Raw genomic sequence first — 20767 nt, forward strand, 5'->3', positions numbered from 1 at the left:
TTTTTGATGTAGTGATCCACGATTCATTTTTTTCATATAACACCCAGTGCTCCATGCAGTACATGCCCTCCTTAATACCCATCACCGGGCTACCCCATCCGCCAACCCCCCTTCCCTCCCCTCTAAAACCCTCAGTTTGTTTCTCAGAGTCCATAGTCTCTCATGGTTCGTCTCTCCCTCTGATTTCCCCCCCTTCATTTTCCCCTTCCTTCTCCTAATGTCCTTTGTGCTATTCCTTATGTTCCACAGATAAGTGAAACCATATGATAATTGACTTTCTCTGCTTGACTTATTTCACTTAGCATAATCTCCTCCAGTCCCATCCATGTTGATGTAAAAGTTGGATAGTCATCCTTTCTGATGGCTGAGTAATATTCTATTGTATATATGGACCACATCTTCTTTATCCATTCGTCTGTTGAGAGGCATCTTGGCTCTTTCCACAGTTTGGCTATTGCAGACATTGCTGCTATGAACATTGGGGTGCATATGGCCCTTCTTTTCACTACATCTGTGTCTTTGGGGTAAATACCCAGTAGTGCAATCCTGGGTCATAGGGTAGCTCTATTTTTAATTTTTTGAGGCACCTCCACACTGTTTTCTAAAGTGGCTGTACCAACTTGCATTCCCACCAATGGTGTAAGAGGGTTCCCCTTTCTCCACAACCTCTCCAACATTTGTTGTGTATTGCCTTGTCAGTTTTTGCCATTCTAACTGGTGTAAGGTGGTATCTCAATGTGGTTTTGATTTGAATTTCTCTGATGGCTAATGATGACGAACATTTTTTCATGTGTCTGTTAGCCATTTGTATGTCTTCTTTGGAGAAGTGTCTGGTTCATGTCTTCTGCCCATTTTTTGACTTGATTATTTGCTTTTTGGGTGTTGTGTTTGAGAAGTTCTTTATAGATCTTGGATACCAGCCCTTTATCTGTAATGTCATTTGCAATATCTTCTCCCATTTTGTGGGTTGCCTGTTTGTTTTGTTGACTGTTTCCTTTGCTGTGCAGAAGCTTTTTATCTTGATGAAGTCCCAAAAGTTCATATTTGCTTTTGTTTCACTAGCCTTTGGAGATGTATCTTGAAAGAAGTTGCTGTGGCTGATGTCAAAGAGGTTGATGCCTGTGTTCTCCTCAAGGATTTTGATGGATTCCTGTCTCACATTGAGGTCTTTCATCCATTTTGAATTATCTTTGTGTATGGTGTTAGAGAATAGTTGAGTTTCCCAGCACCATTTATTGAAGAGACTGTCTTTTTTCCATTGCATGTTTTTTCCTGCTTTGTCAAAGATTATTTGACCATAGAATTGAGGGTCCATATCGGGGTTCTCTATATCTGTTTTTGTGCCAGTACCATGCTGTCTTGGTGATCACAGCTTTATAATATAGCTTGGATTCGGGCAACGTGATGCCCCCAGGTTTGTTTTTTCTTTTTCAACATCTCCTTGGCGATTCGGGGTCTTTTCTGATTCCATACAAATTTTAGGATTGTTTGTTCCAGCACTTTGAAAAATGTCATTGGAATTTTGATCGGGATGGCATTGAAGGTATAGATTGCTCTGGGTAGTATAGACATTTTAACAATGTTTATTCTTCCGATCCATGAGCATGAAATATTTTTCCATCTTTTTGTGTCTTCTTCAATTTCTTTCATGAATGTTCTGTAGTTCCTAGAGTATAGATCCTTTACCTCTTTGGTTAGGTTTATTCCGAGGTATCTTATGGTTTATGGTGCTATTTTAAATGGAATCATTTCTCTAATTTCTCTTTCTACAGTTGCATTGTTAGTGTATAAGAAAGCAACTGATATCTGTGCATTGATTTTATATCCTGCCACATTACTGAATTGCTGTATGAGTTCTAGTAATTTGGGGGTGGAGTCTTTTGGGTTTTCCACATGAAGTATCATGTCATCTGCGAAGAGAGTTTGACTTCTTTGCCAATTTGAATACATTTTATTTCTTTTTGTTGTCTGATTGCTGTTGCTAGGACTTCTAGTACTATGTTGAACAATAGTGGCAAGAATGGGCATCCTTGTCATGTTCCTGATCTTAAGGGAAAGGCTCTCAGCTTTTCCCCATTGAGGATGATATTCACTGTGGGTTTTTCATAGATGGATTTTATGAGCTTGAGGAATGTTCCCTCTATCCCTATACTCTGAAGAGTTTTAATCAGGAAAGGATGTGGTATTTTGTCAAATGCTTTTTCTGCATCAACTGAGAGGGCCAAATGGTTCTTCTCTCTCCCCTTATTAATGTGTTCTGTCACATTGATTGATTTGCGAATGTTGAACCACCCTTGCATCCCGGGGATAAATCCCACTTGGTCGTGGTGGATGATCCTTTTAATGTATTGTTGGATCCTATTAGCCAGGATTTTGTTGAGGATTTTTGGAATCCATATTCATCAGGGATATCGGTCTGAAATTCTCCTTTTTGATGGTGTCTTTGCCTGGTTTGGGGATTAAGGTAATGCTGGCCTCATAGAATGAGTCTGGAAGCTTTCTTTCTGTTTCTGTTTTTTGAAACAGCTTCAGGAGGATAGGTATTATTTCTATTTGAATGTTTGGTGAAATTCCCCAGAGACTCCATCAGGTCCTGGACTCTTGTTTTTTGGGGAGGTTTTTGATCACTGCTTCAATCTCCTTACTGGTTATTGGCCTATTCAGGTTGTCAATTTCTTCCTCTTTCAGTCTTGGGAGTTTATAGGTTTCTGGAAGACATCCATTTCTTCCAGGTTGCTCAATTTATTGGCATATAGTTGTTCATAATAATTTCTAATAATTGTTTCAATTTCCTTGGTGTTAGTCGTGCTCTCTCCCCTTTCATTCATAATTTTCTTAATTTGGGTCCTTTCTCTCTTTTTTTTTTTTTTTTTAAAGATTTTATTTATTCATTTGACAGAGAAAGACACAGTGAGAGAGGGAACTCAAGCAGGGGGAGTGGGAGAGGGAGAAGCAGACTCCCTGCCGAGCAGGGAGCCCGATGCGGGACTCGATCCAGGGACTCCAGGATCATGACCTGAGCCGAAGGCAGTCGCTTAACCAACTGAGCCACCCAGGCGCCCTCCTTTCTCTTTTCTTTTGGATAAGTCTGGCCAGTGGTTTATCGATCTTATTAATTCTTTCAGAGAACCAGCTTCTAGTTTTGTTGATCTGATTCACTGTGTTTCTTGTTTCTAATTTATTGACCTCTGCTCTAATCTTAATTATTTCTCTTCTAATGTGTGGCTTAGGCATTGTTTGTTGCTTTTTCTGTAGTTCTTTAAGGTGTAGAGTTAGTTGGTGAATTCGGGATTTTTCTCTTTTTTTGAGTGAGGCTTGGATGGCTATGTATTTCCCCCTTAGGACTGCCGTTGCAGTATCCCATAGGTTTTGAACCAATGTGTTTTCATTCTCATTGGTTTCCATGAATTGTTTAAGTTCTTCTTTGATTTCCTGGTTGACCCAAACATTCCTGAGCAGAGTGGTCTTTAGCTTCCAAGTGTTTGAATTTCTGCCAAATTTTTTCTTGTGATTGACTTCCAGTTTTAAAGCATTATGGTCTGAGAATATGCAGGGAATAATCTCAGTCTTTTAGTATCATTTGAGACCTGATTTGTGACCCAGTATATGGTCTATTCTGGAGAAAGTTCCATGTGCACTCGAGAAGAATAAGTATTCTGTTGTTTTAGGGTGGAATGTTTTAGGGTGGAATAGCTATGAGGCCCATCTGGTCCAGTGTGTCATTCAAAGCTCTTGTTTCTTTGTTGATTTTCTGCTTAGATGATCTGTCCATTGCTGAGAGTGGAGTATTGAGGTCTCCTACAATTAATGTATTGTTATCAATGCAACTCTTTATTTTGGTTAACAGTTGGCTTATGTAGATGGCTGCTCCCATGTTGGGGGCGTAGATATTTACAATTGTAGATCTTCTTGTTGGATAGACCCTTTAAGAATGATATAGTGTCCTTCTGTGTCTCTAACTACAGTCTTTAGCTTAAAATCTAATTTGTCTGATATAAGAATTGCTACTACCCCAGCTTTCTTTTGAGGTCCGCTGGCATGGAAGATGGATCTCCATCCCTTCACTTTGAGTCTGGATGTATCTTTAGGTTCAAAATGAGTCTCTTGTAGACAGCATATGGATGGGTCCTGTCTTTTTATCCCATCTTCAACCCTGTGCCATTTTATGGGAGCATTTAGGCCGTTGAGAGTGATTATTGAAAGATATGAATTTATTGTCATCATGTTGCCTGTGAAGTCCTTGTTTGTATAGATTGTCTCTGTAAATTTCTGTTCTGTATCATTCTTGGGGTCTTTCTCCTTTTATAGAACCCCCCTTAATATTTCTTGCAGGGCCGGCTTAGTCGTCACATGTTCTTTCAGTTTCTGCCGGTCTTGGAAGCTCTGCATCTCTCCATCCATTCTAAATGACAGCCTTGCCGGATAAAGTATTCTTGGCTGCATGTTCTTCTCGTTTAGTACCCTGAATATGTCTTGCCAGGCCTTTCTGGCTTGCCAGGTCTCTGTGGATAGGTCTGACGTTATTCTGATGTTCCTCCCTCTGTACGTAAGGAATCTCTTCCTCCTAAGTGCCCTTAAGATGGTTTCCTTGGTTCTAAGATTTGCGAGTTTTACTATTACATGCCGGGGTGTTGGCCTGTTTTCCTTGGTCTTGGGAGGGGTCCTCTCTGCCTCTAGGACACGAGTGTTTCTTTCATTCCCCAGATTAAGGAAGTTCTCAGCTACGATTTGCTCAAATCCATCTTCTAGTCCTCTTCTCTCTCGACCCCCTCAGGATCCCAGTAATTCTGACATTGGAACGTTTCATTATGTCACTTATTTCTCTGATTGTATTTTCATGGATTTTGAGTTGTTTTTCCCTGGCCTCCTCTTTTTCCTTCTTGTCTATTAATTGGTCTCCTAAACCACCAATTCGTTCTTCTGCCTTGCTTATCCTAGGTGTTAGATTATCTAGATCAGATTGAATCTCATTGATAGCATTTTTAAGTTCTGCCAATTCAGCTTTCATTTCTGCCCTTAGAGACTCTGTGTTGCCATTAATCGATTTCTCCATTCTAGCTGTTGTCTTCACAGTTGCTAGCCTGCATTCCATCTCCGACAGCTTGGTTATATCTGAATCCATTTGTAAATCTGTGGCATAAGTCATAGTCTCTGAGTCTTTCCTATTTGAGGGGTTCTTCCTCCTAGTCATTCTTTTGGTGGGTGCTTGAGGGAATGTATAGAGTCCAAATTAATGACCACAACCCAAACAAGATGCACCTGTTTTCTAGGGACCTTAGGGTTGCTGGCCTCTTGTTCTCCCAGCCTGTCTTCTGGGGGAGGGGCCGGCTGACTATTACTCAGGCAGCCCTGTTTGGGCAGAGTTGCCCTGCCCCCTGTGGGGGGGATGGGCTCAGTGAAAATTGGTTTTTTGGGGCTTTTGTTCTCTGGTGGCTTTCTCTGGTGGCTTTCTGCTCTCTTCTGAGAGAGCAGAAGAGACTGTTTCCAGCCCTCTGCCTCAGAGCAGAGAGATCGCACAGTCTGTTCTTCAGTGAGCACTCCAGGCCACGCACACCATCTCCATTTGTGTCTGTGCTGCTATATAAACTGCAGCGTCCTGGGTTGTGCGCCCCTCAGCAGCGCTCCCAGTCCTCGCCTCCAGGTCGGGGCACGTCTCTGCCCTTTGTGCTTCTAAAACGACCAGCCGCCCCTAGTTCACACGCACGGCCCCGCAGCTCAGGGTTTGCATCTGGGGAGCTGCCCTAAAGTCCTTTTCCTGCTGCTACCAGTCTGCGAGTCTGTGCCCCGTCCCCGGCGCATAAGGTTGTTGCTCACCAGCGGTATAGGATCCCAGTGGCTCCCTCACCCTGCCGTTTATCCTCTGATATCTGCCCGCGGAATCACGGTTCCCTGCTTCATACCTCCAAACCAACCGCCTGCGATACTCTTTTTGTAGAGATCCAGATCTGTCTGCTTACATCTCAGGCTGATTTCGTGGGTGTTCAGAGTGGTCTGGTAGATACCCAGCTCAATTCCCGGGACCAGTTGGAATAGGGTCCCCTACTCCTCTGCCATCTTTTCAGCATCCCCCAGAACCCATCCAAAACAGGCCATTTAATAAAATCCCAGGTAGGATGACAGGAGTCCCAGCAGGCAGGCAGGCCTCGTAGAGCCACCCTGAGTCTCCCAACACAGCCCTGCCTGACCTTTAATTTTAGTGGATATTGCTCCCTGACTATCTTTGCACTAAAGATCATTTTATTAAGATTCAATATTTAAAAATTTTGTGAAATACTACTGATGAATGCTTTTAAAATTAGAGATGTATCTATATGCTCCAGAGACACATAACTCTAGATACAGGTTTTTATTATATGAGAAATTTACAAGCAGAACTAAATGAAAGATGTAAAAAAATTTTTGTAAACAAAAAATGTTGGAAGAATTTCCTTATTACTGAAATGGGAAAAATTATTGAATATTGAATTATAATTTAGTTGTATTGTCCCCTGGCAGATGAAGAGATTATAAGATTTTAAAAACTTTGATATTTCGAATAGAAAGTATATAGTGTTTATGTTGATATATGCTGCTGTTCTGACCATCTACATATATATGACATTTGAGGTAATAGAACACTGGCTGGACCTTTTACCTTAGTTAATTGATACAAGGCAGAAGTCATAATGCAACCTGAGTTTTCATTCAGTGTATGTATATGTATGTGTGTGTGTATATATATATAAGTATATATATATAAGTATATATATACACACACACACACATATATAGCTCTATGTGGTTTATTTTATTTTAAGGGGGCACCATAACTGGTAGTCCCTTTGGTTTTTGGTTTTTGGTTTACCACAGAGGTACGGGTAATTGTTTTCAGAAATTTGCATGTTTAATTTTCTATTTTGTATAGGTTTTTCAAATAACAAGTTTGAAGAAGGTGATAGCTCTGGTTTCTGGAGAGGTAAGTTCAGTGTTTTCTCTAGTGGCTTTTAAAATTTAATGTTCAGTGTACATGCTAAAGAGAAACTAAGATTAAGTGTCATAGTCTTTTTCAGTTCTAATTTATTTAAACTCAGTTTTATAAAGCAGCTGTTGCCAGAGCCTTAACCAAGAATTCAGGCATCCTAGTTTGACCTTTCTCAGCCTGCCTTAATCTATGAGGTGCAACTTTTGAATGGTTTGCTACCTTAAGAAAAAGTAGATAATGGAAAGAACATGTCAAGAATCAAAACTCCATGTCCATATATACGTGCAGTTTGGGACATGCAGGTCCCTATTCAGACTAACATAATTCTTGACAGTGGAAAAAGATTCTTGAGAATGTGGATGACTACTGAAATCAAGACATTTCTGTCAAAGGTACTGACAAACTGGTTTGGAGGAATACCAGAGGATGATGTGAATAGAGTAATGTTACCAGAATATAGATTACAGTAATTAATAGTGCTTTCCTAGGAGAACCTGATTAAGTAGATTTGGGTGAGGCCTTGGAACCTGTATTAAAAAGCATCCCTGGTGACTCTGATGCCTTTTTGTTTGGTCATCATTTATCTGTGGAATCTTTTTTCTTTTTAGAGAGGAGAGGGTAGGGGCAGAGGGAAAGAGAGAGAATCTTAAGCAGGCTCCATGACAAGTGCTGAGCCCACTTGGGGCTACATCTCAGAACCCTGAGATCATCACCTAGGCTGAAATCAAGAGTTGGACGCTTAACTGACAAAGCCACCCAGGCGCCCTTATCTGTGGAATCTTAATAACATAATACAACTTTGGAGTTGCAGACTTTGTTTCCTGTCCCTGCTCTGCGACCCCCTAGTTGAATGACTTAGAGCTAGTTGCTTAATTTCTCAGAGCCACAGTTTGCTATTCTGCAGAATGGAGGACATCTCTATTATAGGTTGTTAGGCAGACTTAATGAAAATGTGTATGAAAATATGAAATTCAATACCAGACACATTCATGGTAAACAGTAAATGCCATCTATCTTCATTAAATATTTGAGTCTTAATTTCATTATACTCTTAATAGTGATTCTCAAAATCAAAACCAAGCTTAGACTGATCACCTTAAAACCCTTTGGAATTAGGGTGCCTGGGTGGCTCAGTTGGTTGGGCAATTGCCTTCGGCTCGGGTCATGATCCTGGAGTCCCGGGATCGAGTCCCGTGTCGGGCTCCCTGCTCTGCGGGGGTCTGCTTCTCCCTCTGACCCTCCCCCCTCTCATGTGCTCTCTCTCTCTCTCTCTCATTCTCTCTCTCTCAAATAAATAAATAAAATCTTAAAAAAAAAACCCTTTGGAATTATATGGGGTTTTAATATATCTACTAAAACTGTTTTCCCTAAGTATTGTTAGTCTCATTCTCCCTGATTTTCTGTGCTTTTTTCATTTTATTCAAATGAAAATGTACATAACATAGAACAAATATTTAACAGAAGAAAAAAAATGACCATTTTTTTTCTTTTCCATTTCTATTTTACCTAATCTCCCTTTTTAAAAATCAGTGAATATTCAAGATCATTTTCACTTAGCCAAGACCTTCCCCAGTTGACTCCTACCAGTGGTAGACCAGATCACTTTTGAGCACAAATTCTAGTTTCTCATGGCACCTGAGAGAACTTTCCTCCAAAAGTTTGCTTTCTTCCCTTGGTCTATTTTCTATATGTATATTTCTCTTTATATATATGGATTGAATTCTTTCATTCTTAAAATTGTTATTGGCAAGCCCAGAAACCGATTTTGATATCATGATAGAAGCTTTTATTCTGCACACAAATAGCATCTTTTGTGGTTGTTATTGTCCCTGCAGTCTAGTTTCCTCCATCTGGTATAGTTAGTGATAAGGACTGTTGATTTTGGATTTGGACACCCTAGGTTTGAGACCCAGAGTCTCCTCTCAGTTGTATTATCTTGAAAAAACATATTTAACTTCTGTATTTCATTTTTTCTATTTATAAAAGAGGATAATACCCACTTCACAAGGTTTTTGTGAAGATTTAAAAAGTTAGTACATGTTACTCATTTAGAACAGTGCTAGACCATACTGAATTCTAAATGTGTTATTACTATTATTATATAACATATATGAATATATACTTATATTAGATACCTAATATATTTATGTACTAAATATATATTTAATATAATTAATGTATCATATTGTTATTTATATTTTTAAATATTTATACTTTATACATGTTATATATATTTTATATACTTTCTGTAACTAATTTTTATGTAATGTAATGTGGTTGTAGCTAATCTTGGGATAGTATCTCTTTTTTGTTGGTGCTTGGCTTTATTTCCTAACTCTACAGATTTTTTTCCAATAACTACATTTCGAAAGAGTATAAGACTCATTACAAGTTAGAAAAATAGTACAGAGAGTTTCCTTCACCCCTTTCCTAATGTAATTGTACTCATCACCCAACTTCTCCCAATGTCATTAGCCTATTTTAATTCCTAGTGTGGTCAAAATATAGGTTTGTTTTAGGGGAATAACTGGACAAAATTAAATGTGAGATCTCTTTGTCCTTGTCAGGTCTCAAATTAATTTATAGGTTTTTCTTACATAAGGCAATAAATGTTAGTTGTCCTCATTATTCCAGGGCCAGCAACCTTCTTTTCAAAATTCTTTCCTTCCTGCTAAGCTCCCTTGTAGTATTAAATCCTGTTTCCCAAATAATTGTCTTGATATCAGATGAATGACTCTTTAGGAATATTTAGTAGTTGTTGACTTCATTTCAAGTAGGAGCCTGCAATAAGAGCTCTGGGTTATTTCTTAAAAAACAATATTAGTTGTTAAGTAGATTAGTACTTTTGCGCAGGAACTTAACTCATAGCTTCTAAGCGGTCTAGCCACTTGATGTCATTACTATGACTTTTAAAGTTCTCAGATTTTAAACATTTAATGACATGTACAAAGGTCCCTTGAAATCATTTCTGTATTTCCCAGATGTGGCTTTGTTGAAATCTTCTAGAAAGCTTAAAGTTATTCAAGTCATATTAGTAACATTTTTAAATTTTTAAAAATTACTCATTTGTTGCTCTCTATACTTTTAAAAAAATAAACATCTCTGGGGCTGGATTCTAGGGATCTATCTATTTAATTTTTTTCTAGGAATTTATTTTTAAAAAACCTTCCAGCTAATTCTTAGGCAGCCTTCAGTGTAGTGATCCTCATTCCATTGTTGAGAAACTGGTAATGTTACTTGATATTGTCTTAAAAACAGAAAAGCCAAGATATCCCCCAATTGTTTCATTAGGATGATTGGGGAAAAATTTGCATATGTTTAAAAAAATCCACTAATGTCTGAGATACAGTAAGAAAGACAAATTACAGAAATATTATTATAAAAAGAATAGTCATGTATTTCTAGTGGCCGATGGCCTACATTTAAGAACCACTTGACTATTTTAATAGTCTAGGTATTTCTGAAACCATTTTTAGTCATACCAGTATTGATGAAATTCTTCTTCTTCGGCTTGTGCGTAGCACTTGGGAAATAGTGAATTCTCAGTTATACACTTAACATTTAGGTATGTTAAATGATTTATAGGGAATTGACTGAATAATGTCTTTATATTTCTGTTGCTAAAATTATTTCAAGAATTAAAATGTTCATATTTTAACTTAAAAATACTTATTTTTCTCACTAACTTATCCTGTGATAGTGCTATTCTTTAGATATTACAACTTTAAAGTTAATTATTTAGATGCTATTCACATGTTAAATTTTTATTCAAGAATCTAATAATGACTGTGAAGATAATCAGACACGGAACAGAGGGTTTTCCAAGAGAGGCGGTAAGGACCACATTTTGGAACGATTTGTACTTACACTTTCTAATGTCACTGGATTTTTTTTTCCCCCCAAAGATCTCCAGAATGTGCTATGAAGTACAGAATAGGGACTGTGAGTTCTGGTCAGTCACAATATCTATGAACTGGGATGTCTTTGTCTCTGAATAGAATATTTGGATATATGGGAGAGTGAAGAAATTGTAGATTATTTTTTGTTTAGGTCTGGCAGTGCTCTACCATACTCTGCTAATCCTGCCTCTAATAAAGTTGAGATGAGATGGTATAAACATTACAGTATTGAATTCTTTTTTTTTTTAAGATTTTATTTCACAGAGAGAGAGACAGCGAGAGAGAGAGCACAAGCAGGGGAGTGGGAGAGGAAGAAGCAGGCTCCCGCTGAGCAGGGAGCCCCATGTGGGGCTCGATTCCAGGACCCTGGGACCATGACCTGAGCCGAAGGCAGACACTTAATGACTGAGCCATCTAGGCCCCCCCACCATATTTAATTCTTGATAACCTGTGGGTAGACATGTTAAAATAACAACAGTAAAACCCACAAAAAACATAGTGAACTTATAAAATTGTTAAAGTTGTGCGAATCTGCTTATGATAAAAGTTTATTCTTAGGAACTATATGATAATCAAGATACATCAGTGTTTTTACAGTAACTTGGGAACATCATTTTCCTTTGCCCATTAGATAGTTAGCCCATTGAATACCAGGCCCTTCTTAGTGCTGATAGGACTTGTGGGGACTTCACTATAGCATTCTTAGGGAAGTGAGGTGGGGAGGAATTTGGTGGTGAAGGAGGTTTGGCTATTTGTCTCATAAATTGAGGGTTTTTTAATGATAATTGCAGGGGGGCATGTAATGATGAGGAGGAAATTTAGCTATAAGAAAAAGCCAGACTCATCTTTTAAAATTGCATTTTTTCCCTCTTTAACAAGCAATTTTTAGCACTTAATGTTCTTGAAACATTGCTTTTAGTTTTAAACGTTTGGTTGTTTTCTGCAGAACAGTGAATATCTATCTTCCTCAGTGTTTTCTTTAAATTAATCTAATTCATGTTTAAGTGAGGCAGTCAAAAGCCAGTTGCAGGTCTATGTGCTTGATCGTGGCTTATTGACTAATACAGGGTGACTAGCAGGGAAACAGTCATTTTTGCATATCCTGATTGCTGTTCTCTTTAGCTGTATACATTTGAAGGTAGGAAATTTGCACATGGCAGTCACTCAGTAAATAACAGATGTGCATAAATATAAGCATATTTAAGTTTATATTGAAATATGACTTGATATAGCACCAGACATGTGCATGCGTTGTACCTGTATAGCTCAGTGATATTTCACTAACTGAACACACCGGGGTTTTTTGTGTTCACAAGCATCCAGATCAAGAAATAGAAATTACTGGCGCCTCTGGAAGTCCCTTTTATGCTCATTTCTTTCACACAAATAGCCAAATAGACAAATGGCACTCATTTCTTTCAGTCCCATTCCATGGTTAACTTCTATTCTGACTTTTAGCAGCATAGGTTAATTTTCTGTTTTTGTACTTGATATAAATGGTGGAATCATACAACATACAACTCTTTTGTGTCCATCTTCTGCTTAATGTATTTGTGAGATGCATTTATAGTGTTGGTTGCAGTTGTAGATCATTACCATTGCTATATAGGCTCTCTGGTTCTACTCTTACGCTAATGATGCTGTTTGGATGTCTTCCAGCTTTAAGCTGTTTTGAAGCAGCTGCTGTGGACATTCTAGTACATTTCTTTTGGTGCCATTGATATATATTCAGAAGTAAAATTGATGCCTCATGGATTTTGTATATTTTTTGCTTTAATAGCTGTTGTGAAATCTTTTCAAGATAGATACACTAAGGTATACTCCCACATCCTCACCAATATTTGGTATTTTCTTTTTCTTTAAAGTTTAACCATTCTGCCGAGTATGTGGTAGTATATCTTATTGTGGTTTTAATTTGCCTTTCCTTGATGGACTAATGAAATGTCCAGTGCTTCATAAGTTTACTGGCCATTTGTACATCATCTTTTGTGTAGTGCTGATTCCATTCTTTTGCCATCTTTTCTGCTGGGTGTCTGTTGTTAACTTTTCATTGGCAAATAATTTAAAACTTACAGAAAATTTGCAAGAATAGTAAAAGTAACTCCTGGATAACATTTATATTGGGAGTCTCTTTGCTTCCTCTTAAGTCATGAAGATAGTCTCTCCTATTTTTTTTTTTTTTAATTTTATCTTTTGGAAGGGAAAATGAAGGGGGGGAAATCGGAGGGGGAGATGAACCATGAGAGACTATGGATTCTGAGAAAAAAACTGAGGGTTCTAGAGGGGAGGGGGTGGGAGGATGGGTTAGCCTGGTGATGGGTATTAAAGAGGGCACGTACTGCATGGAGCACTGGGTGTTATACACAAACAATGAATCATGGAACACACTACCTCAGACACTAATGATGTAATGTATGGTGATTAACATAACATAATAAAATAAAAAACGAAAAAGAAAAAGAAAAAAATAAAATTTTATCTTTTTAACTTGTACATTCAGATTGTAATTCATCTGGGCTTTATTTTTGTATATGATGTAAGATAGGGATCATGGTACATTTTTTCCCCATAAGAGTATCCAGTTGATTCCTTATCACTTACTAAAAGACTTTGCACTCTATACTACAAGGACTTCTTTATCCTAAATCAGGTGACAGTATATATGTGGAACTATTCCTGGGCGTGGTTCCTTTCCTTTGGTCAGTTTCTGTATCTTTGCACCGTTGCTATATAGCCTAATTACTACAATTTCATAATAGATCCTAATATCTGGTAGTGTAAGTCTTCCAAGTTTATTGTTCTTCAGTATTACTTGGGTTATTCTTAGTTCTTTGCATTTGCATGTGATTTTTAGAAGCAGTTTATCAATTTCCTGGAAAAAACCTAATGGGATATTTTGGGGATTGCATTGAATTTGAGGAGATTGACCATTTTTACAATATTGAGCCTTTCAATCCGTGAATATCCCTTTTTAAGTAGGTCTTTAGTTTTTCCTAGCTATGTGTTGCACTTTTCACTAGAGAGTCATTACACGTCTTTCTTTACATTAGTATTGGATATTTTGTGTTGCATATGCTTATTTATCTAATACTCCATATAACAGTTTCACCATTTTAGAGTGTATACTTCAATAGTTTTAAATATACTCACTATATTGTATGCCCATCATCACTATTTAATTCCTGAACATTTTCTTTCTCCCCCACCCAAAATCTTGTGCCTATTAGCAGTTAGTTCCATTTCTCTCTTATCTCCATCCTTTGGCAACCATTAATCGACTTTCTGTAGCTATGGATTTGCTGATTCTGGACATTTCATATAAATGGAATTATGTAATATGTGATCTTTTGTATGTTCTTTCACTTAGGATGATCTCATAGTTTGTCCATGTTGTAGCATGTGATGGTACTTAATTACTTGTAATGGCTAAGTAATATTTCACTGTGTAGCTGTACCATATTCTGTTTATTCATCAGTTGATTGATTATTGGGTTGTTTCTACTTTTGGGCTATTATGATTAATACTGCTATCAACCTTTGTGTACAAGTTTTATGTGAACATATGTTTTAATTTTTCTGGTGCATATACCTAGGAGTAAAACTGCCAAGTTGTTTTCCACAGCAGCTGCCCCAATTTAGCTTCTTCCAACAATGCAGGAATATCCCAGTTTCTCTGCATCCTTACCAGACTTTGTTATTGTGTGTCTTCTTGGTGGTTGTGATCCGTGTGGGTGTAAAATGGTATCTCATTGTCATTTTGATTTGGGTTTCCTGATGACTATTATGTTGAACAGCTTTTCCCGTGTGTATTGGCTATTTGTATATCTTTTTGGAGAAAGGTCTTTCTAGATCATTGGCTTATTTAAAAAACTGTGTTGTCTTTTTATTGTTTAAAGAATTCTTTGTGTCTTGGTACATGTGCTATTGGAAAGACAATTTGTAGATATATTCTCCTTTCTTTGTGTTACCTTTTTATTTTCTTGGTGTCCTCTGAAGCACAGAAGTTTTAAATTTAGATGCTGTCTGGTTTATCTATTTTTTCATTTGTTGGTTGTGCGTTTGGTGTCATATCTAGAAAACCTTTGCCTATTAAAAGGTCATGCAGATTTTCACCTGTTTCCTTCTAATAATTTTATTGTTTTGCTCTTTGATCCATTTTAATTTCATTTTTATATATGGTGTGAGGGAGGGGTCCAACTTTATTCTTTTGCATGTGAATATCTAGTTGTCCTAGCACCATTTGTTCTTGTTTTATATTGATAGGGTGGAGGTGTAAATCTCTTTAAATTTATCCCACTGGGAGTTGGTTAAGCTTCTTGGATGTGTGAATTTATATTTTTCATCTAATTTGAGAAATTTTCTGCTCCTTTTTTGTGGTAAAATAACTATGACATAAAATCTGCCATTTTAATTATATTTAACTGTAAGTGGCATTAAGTATATTTACAGTGTTACGCAATTGTCACCACTATCCGTTTCCAAAACTGAAAGCAGAAACCTAAGCAGAAATCTATATCCATTATATAGTACATCCCCTTATCTTCTTCCCCTGAGTTTCTGGTAAACTCTATTCTGTATTCTTTTTTGAATTTGCCTCTATTCTAGATATTTCATACAAGTGGAATCATACAACATTTGCCCTTTTGTGTCTGGCTTAATTCACTTAGCATAATGTTTTCAGTGTTTGTTCATGTAGCATGTATCTGAACAAAGTACATTTCTTTTTATGGCTGAATAATTATCCATTGTGTGTATAATACCACATTTTACCCATTCATCTATTGATGAACTTTGGGTTTTTACTTACTTTGGCTATTGTGAATAATGCTTCTATGAACATTCATATGTATTTATCTGTTTGAGTCCTTGTCTTTGCACCTTTTGACTGTATGCCTAGAAGTGGAATTGCCAGGAGACGGGACTGAAGTAAGTTGAAATATGCCACAGAGTTCACTGTTCTTAGAATCAGCTTAAAAAATATTCTCTGGGTTACTGCAAGTTTGATTAATTTTCATTTTAGAAAGTTAATTCTGACAGTTTTTGTGCATTTTATTTTTTGGAGTAGCAGAATTCGGAGTTTCTTACTTTGCCATTTTTGCTGATGTCAGTGATCCATATCATTTAAAAATTTTCATTTTGTTTGCTAGTATATAGAAATAAAATTGAATTTTGTATATTGAAGGTTGAGTGACCTCGCTAAATTTATGGTAAGTACTTTTTTAAATGAAGAAAAGATGTTCATATTTCTTATACACAAAATTTAAATGATTTATAAACTTACTCCTTTCTGAAGATTGTTACCAAACATCTTTAAAAGGCTGCAAGAGATTGTCACCTGTCCCTTATGAAATGCAGAATTCATGGAAGGACTAATGTCACCTTTAAAAATATATTAATGTTATTTTATGAAAAGTGACATTTAAAGTGGTAAATTTTGAAATATTTCAAAAACTCAGAAAAGCAGAGAATATTCTATTACAAACACTTGCATACCACTATCTGGATTTAACAGGAACATTTTGTCATTTATACTTCAAATATAGAAAAAAAATTACATAATTATTAGAAGACCCATCTTCCCTTTGTATTTTATATCTCCTTTTTCCCAGAGGTAACTTTTTTAAACATTGGTGTGTAGTGTATACTTCCTATTCATACTTTTATAAAAGTTTATTAGACCTATCTTTTTGTGATTTTTTAATAAAAGATTTTACTTTTAAGTAATCTCTACACCCATTGAGGGTCTCAGACTTAAAACTCTGAGGTCAAGAGTGGCATGCTCTACCAACTCAGCCAGCCAGGCACCCCCCACTTTTTTGTGACCTTTTTTTTGGATCTAGTTCATTCATTTTAACTTTTATAGTGTTTTACTTACCATTTAAACTATTTATTTAAAAACAAATTATTTTTAACACCATGTAGGATACGTAGAGTTTCTGTCCCTACTTTCTAACAAGAAAGTCATTCAGACTTTTAAATTCTGTATAACTTCATGTTCTTTTCACCTCTAGTTATAAGACTTCTTACATAACTAGAAACTGGCATCAGCTATGGAAAAAAAGAGCATGTTCATTTAAATGTTTGTGTTTCTCCTGTGTATGGAATTATTAAGCTATAGATACTAGAGGTACTGAGTCATTATGTAGTCATTTGCTCCGTAGAGAAGCTAGTTTGGAAAAGAAACCAAATTGAATTTACAGAAAGCAGTAGTGAATAGATTAAACAGATTAAACAAAGATGAGTAGAATAAGTGAATCCAAAGATAGATCTGAGGAAATTCTCTAAATTTGGGAATGGAAAACATGAAAGCATTTAACAGTTACAGAAGACAGAATAAGAAGCTCTGTTATTCCAACATATGTCTAAATATCTCCTGAGAAGAGAACAGAGAAAATGGGAGGAGGAGAGAGAGGGAAAAGAAAACTATTCAGAGAATAGTTGAGAAACTTTTCCAGAGTTAAGAAGGAACAAGAATCATGAGCAAATTTAAAAAAATTCACACTCTTATATGTGTATTGACGTTGCAAAATTACAAAGATAAAAATATTTAGAGCTAACAGAAAAAGACCCACATATAAAAGAACAAAAGATTGGCAGCAGAACTTTTTTTTTTTTTTTTCCAATAAAAGTAGAGAACATAATAGAGTAGAATGTAGAATCCTGAGGGAGAATAGTTCTGAATCGAAACTGCTATATCCAGATAATTTAGGTGTCAGAGAGAAATAACACCATTTAGATAAAGATGGTATTGAGTACTGTCAGGCCACTGAGGAAAGAACTACTGAATCATGTATATTAACAAGAAGGAAACTGAATGCAACAAGAAGTAGGAAGCAATGATGAGCATAACTAAATAAATACACATTTTAAAATTGGTAAACATATTGGTAAACCTAAATAAGTATTGGCTTTAGAGGACAGTAATAATGTCATTAATTTAGGGGTTTTAGAAATAAGAAAGAACTAAAATACTAGCAAATGAAAAGACTTAAGTTCTTTGTCAGCTCAGTAGGAAAGAGAACAGATTGAAACTAATTTCAGAATTTCTTAAAAATGGTAAAATTGGTATGGTAAAATATAATGTATAACTTACTAGTGGAGGAAATCCAATAGGATAGAAGGCCAGGACTTTGAGGAAGGAGACAAGGTTGAAAATAAATACTTCTTAAATATTCATGCTGAAATTGAAGGATATCAGGAAAAGCATAAAATATAGCGTTTGGGAAATCAATAGAAGGACAGAAAGGAAAACAAAAAAACATTGAAAAATCGGGGAAGGGAAAACACAAAATAGGATGATTGAAGTAGGAAATTGATACATTAGTAATCATAATATATATTAACAGTAAACGTATGTCAATGCAGAGTTGAAAATAAAGAGAAAAAATGTCAGTTTAATATTAACCCCAATAGAAGTATAGGAGACAAAATAGACTCTAAAGCAGATATATTAGGAATAAAGAAATAATTACTTAATGATAAAAGTCATGTTCACTGGGAAGATATTACAGTTCGGAACATGGTTTGAAATCTAACAAGATATTCTTAAGTATATAAAGCAAAAGTAGACATAATTATATGGAAAAATTTGCAAATTTTAAACCACTCATCATGGGATTTTTTTTTTCAAGATTTTATTTATTAGGAAGAGAAAGGGAGAGCATGAGCAGGAGGTGGGGCAGAGGGAGAGAGAGAAGCAGGCTTCCTGCTGAGCAGGGAGCCCCACATGGGGCTTGATTGCAGGAACCTGAGATCATGACCTGAGCTGAACCACTGAGTCATTCAGGTGCCCCCCCCCCACCACTAATTTCCCCTTAGAAAATTGATAGAATGAGCAGACCAGATGGGGCACCTGAGTAGCTCAGTTGGTTAAGCGACTGCCTTCAGCTCAGGTCATGATCCCGGAGTCCTGGGATCGAGTTCCGCATCAGGCTCCCGGCTCAGTGGGGAGCTCGCTTCTCCCTCTGACCCTCTCCCCTCTCATGCTATTTCTCTCTCTCTTGCTTTCTAATAAATAAATAAATAAAATCTTAAAAAAAAAGAAAAGAATGAGCAGACCAGAAATGATTAAGACTATGGAGACTATAGAAGTTTTGAATACCAGTTATTAAGCTTGATGTAATATTTCTGTTTGGAATAGTAAACCCCATATTATAAATTACACATTCTTCTGCAGCATATAGAAAATACACACAATTTTACCATCTATTAAGGCCAAAATGAAGTCCCAAATATACTGCAGAATTTATCACAAACTGTGTCCTCTTGTTAAAGTTTCATGAAAGTAGAAATCCGTAATGATAAGCCTAACCATTGTGATTTGGAAACTGAATTTATCAATTTATGAATTAAAATTCATCTGGCAATAATAAGGTATTTAGACCTGAATGGACATTAAAACATGGAAACTTAAGGGATACAGCTAAAGCAGCTAACTTTTTGAGGAAAGTTTACAATCTTAAATGTATGTAGTAGAAAAGAAATTAGTGAGCTCAGTGTTCAACTTAATTAAAAACTCAGTAGAAGGAAGTTAGAAAGATAATAGACATGAATGAAACAGATACAGTGGAATGTTATTAAGCAGTAAAAATGAAGTACATTTTCACACATCAGCAGAAACAAAGATGGATTAAAGAAGCAAGGTAAAGAATATATTCTATATGATTCTGTTACATAAAGCTCAAACACAAAACTAAACAATACATTGCAAAAAGTTATGTACATAGTTGGTAAGAATTAAAATAAGAGCAAGGAAATGAAAAACAATTCAGGATATTGGTTGAGAAAGCGGGGGGGAATTTTACAGGGCAAAAGACTATCCACGGGTTTCAGAGGTATTGGGAACATTCTTAGTTTTAAGCTGGGTAGTGTGGGTCCATAGGTTTTCATTTATTACATTTTAAACTTGTATATATGTTTTATATATTTTAGTTATTCATGTGCATACACCAAAGTAACATACCTTAAAAAGAAGCAGATCAGAAAGAAACTGTTTCTTGAAAAGAGATAAACCCCAACAAGGCTTATTCAAAGATAAAGAGGCACAAATAAATAATTTAGAATTAAAATGTAAATGTAATTATTGGTAGATTATTGCCAGTTTGAGGATCTGTAAGTTTTAGGTAGTAGATGTATAACACTGAATCTACCTTGAATTAACTCTGCCCTATTTTATAAATAGGTTTTGAAAAGACATATAATTCAATATCAAGAAATATATAGAGAATTTTTACCTTTATTGGTCAGTTTCTTTGGGTGTAAATAGTGGCAAGTTCATAAACTAAATCTCACTCTCTTTATTTCTGCCCAGTTGACATTTTGGTTTTGATTTGATCTCGTTCTGCTCTAGGTGGGATCAAATTTTACTTGAACTGTTAATACTGATTTTTGGTATTCAGTTGAATTAATATGTTATTTATAGCAGGAAATCAGACTTTATATATGCTTTTATGTCTGTGCTTTGAGTAAGATGTTTTACTATTTTCTATAAGGAACAAATACAAGCCTAGATTTATCTAATCCTTCTCTGCATTTTAGAGATCTTGCTAATGATGCAGTCGTGGCAACTTTCATTGTTTTACAAGTGAAACTTTTTCTTTTAGTAATTTTTAGTTTTAGTTTTTTTTTTCTTAAGTAAACTCTACCGCCAACATGGTCTTAAACTCAAGACCCTGAAACCAAGAGTCATGTATTCTACCAACTAAGCCAGCCAGCCACCCCTAGTCATTTTTAGTTTTGATTCTCAAAGCAAGCAGTGTTTGTTTTTTTTAATTGTAGCTATGTCTGTTTATGTTAGTAAAGTTGAACATTTATAGTTCAAATATGGCATTTCTTTTTTAGTAACTGTTAATGCCTTAAAATATGTAAAGTCATTAAATTATACAAGGCTTAAATTAAATTTGGCCAC

The 20767-nt window shown here is 36.1% G+C and overlaps 1 protein-coding gene across 3 annotated transcripts in view; it reads left to right on the top strand.

Annotated features, from left to right (window-relative positions):
• Positions 1-20767, top strand: part of DDX4 (DEAD-box helicase 4) — a 70040-nt gene that overhangs the window by 24101 nt on the left and 25172 nt on the right. For 2 of the 3 annotated variants that reach the window (XM_064595589.1, XM_064595591.1), the window contains exons 5-6: positions 6905-6955; positions 10735-10794. In XM_064595589.1, the coding sequence (XP_064451659.1) occupies positions 6905-6955; positions 10735-10794 (111 nt within the window). The remainder of the gene's footprint in view (positions 1-6904; positions 6956-10734; positions 10795-20767) is intronic. The other variant, XM_064595590.1, reaches the window with a different exon arrangement.

This window comes from Mirounga angustirostris, unplaced genomic scaffold, assembly GCF_029215605.1.
Source record: "Mirounga angustirostris isolate CCGP_5_RB_7025 unplaced genomic scaffold, mMirAng1.0.hap1 SCAF_7, whole genome shotgun sequence".
NCBI classification, from domain to species: domain Eukaryota; kingdom Metazoa; phylum Chordata; class Mammalia; order Carnivora; family Phocidae; genus Mirounga; species Mirounga angustirostris.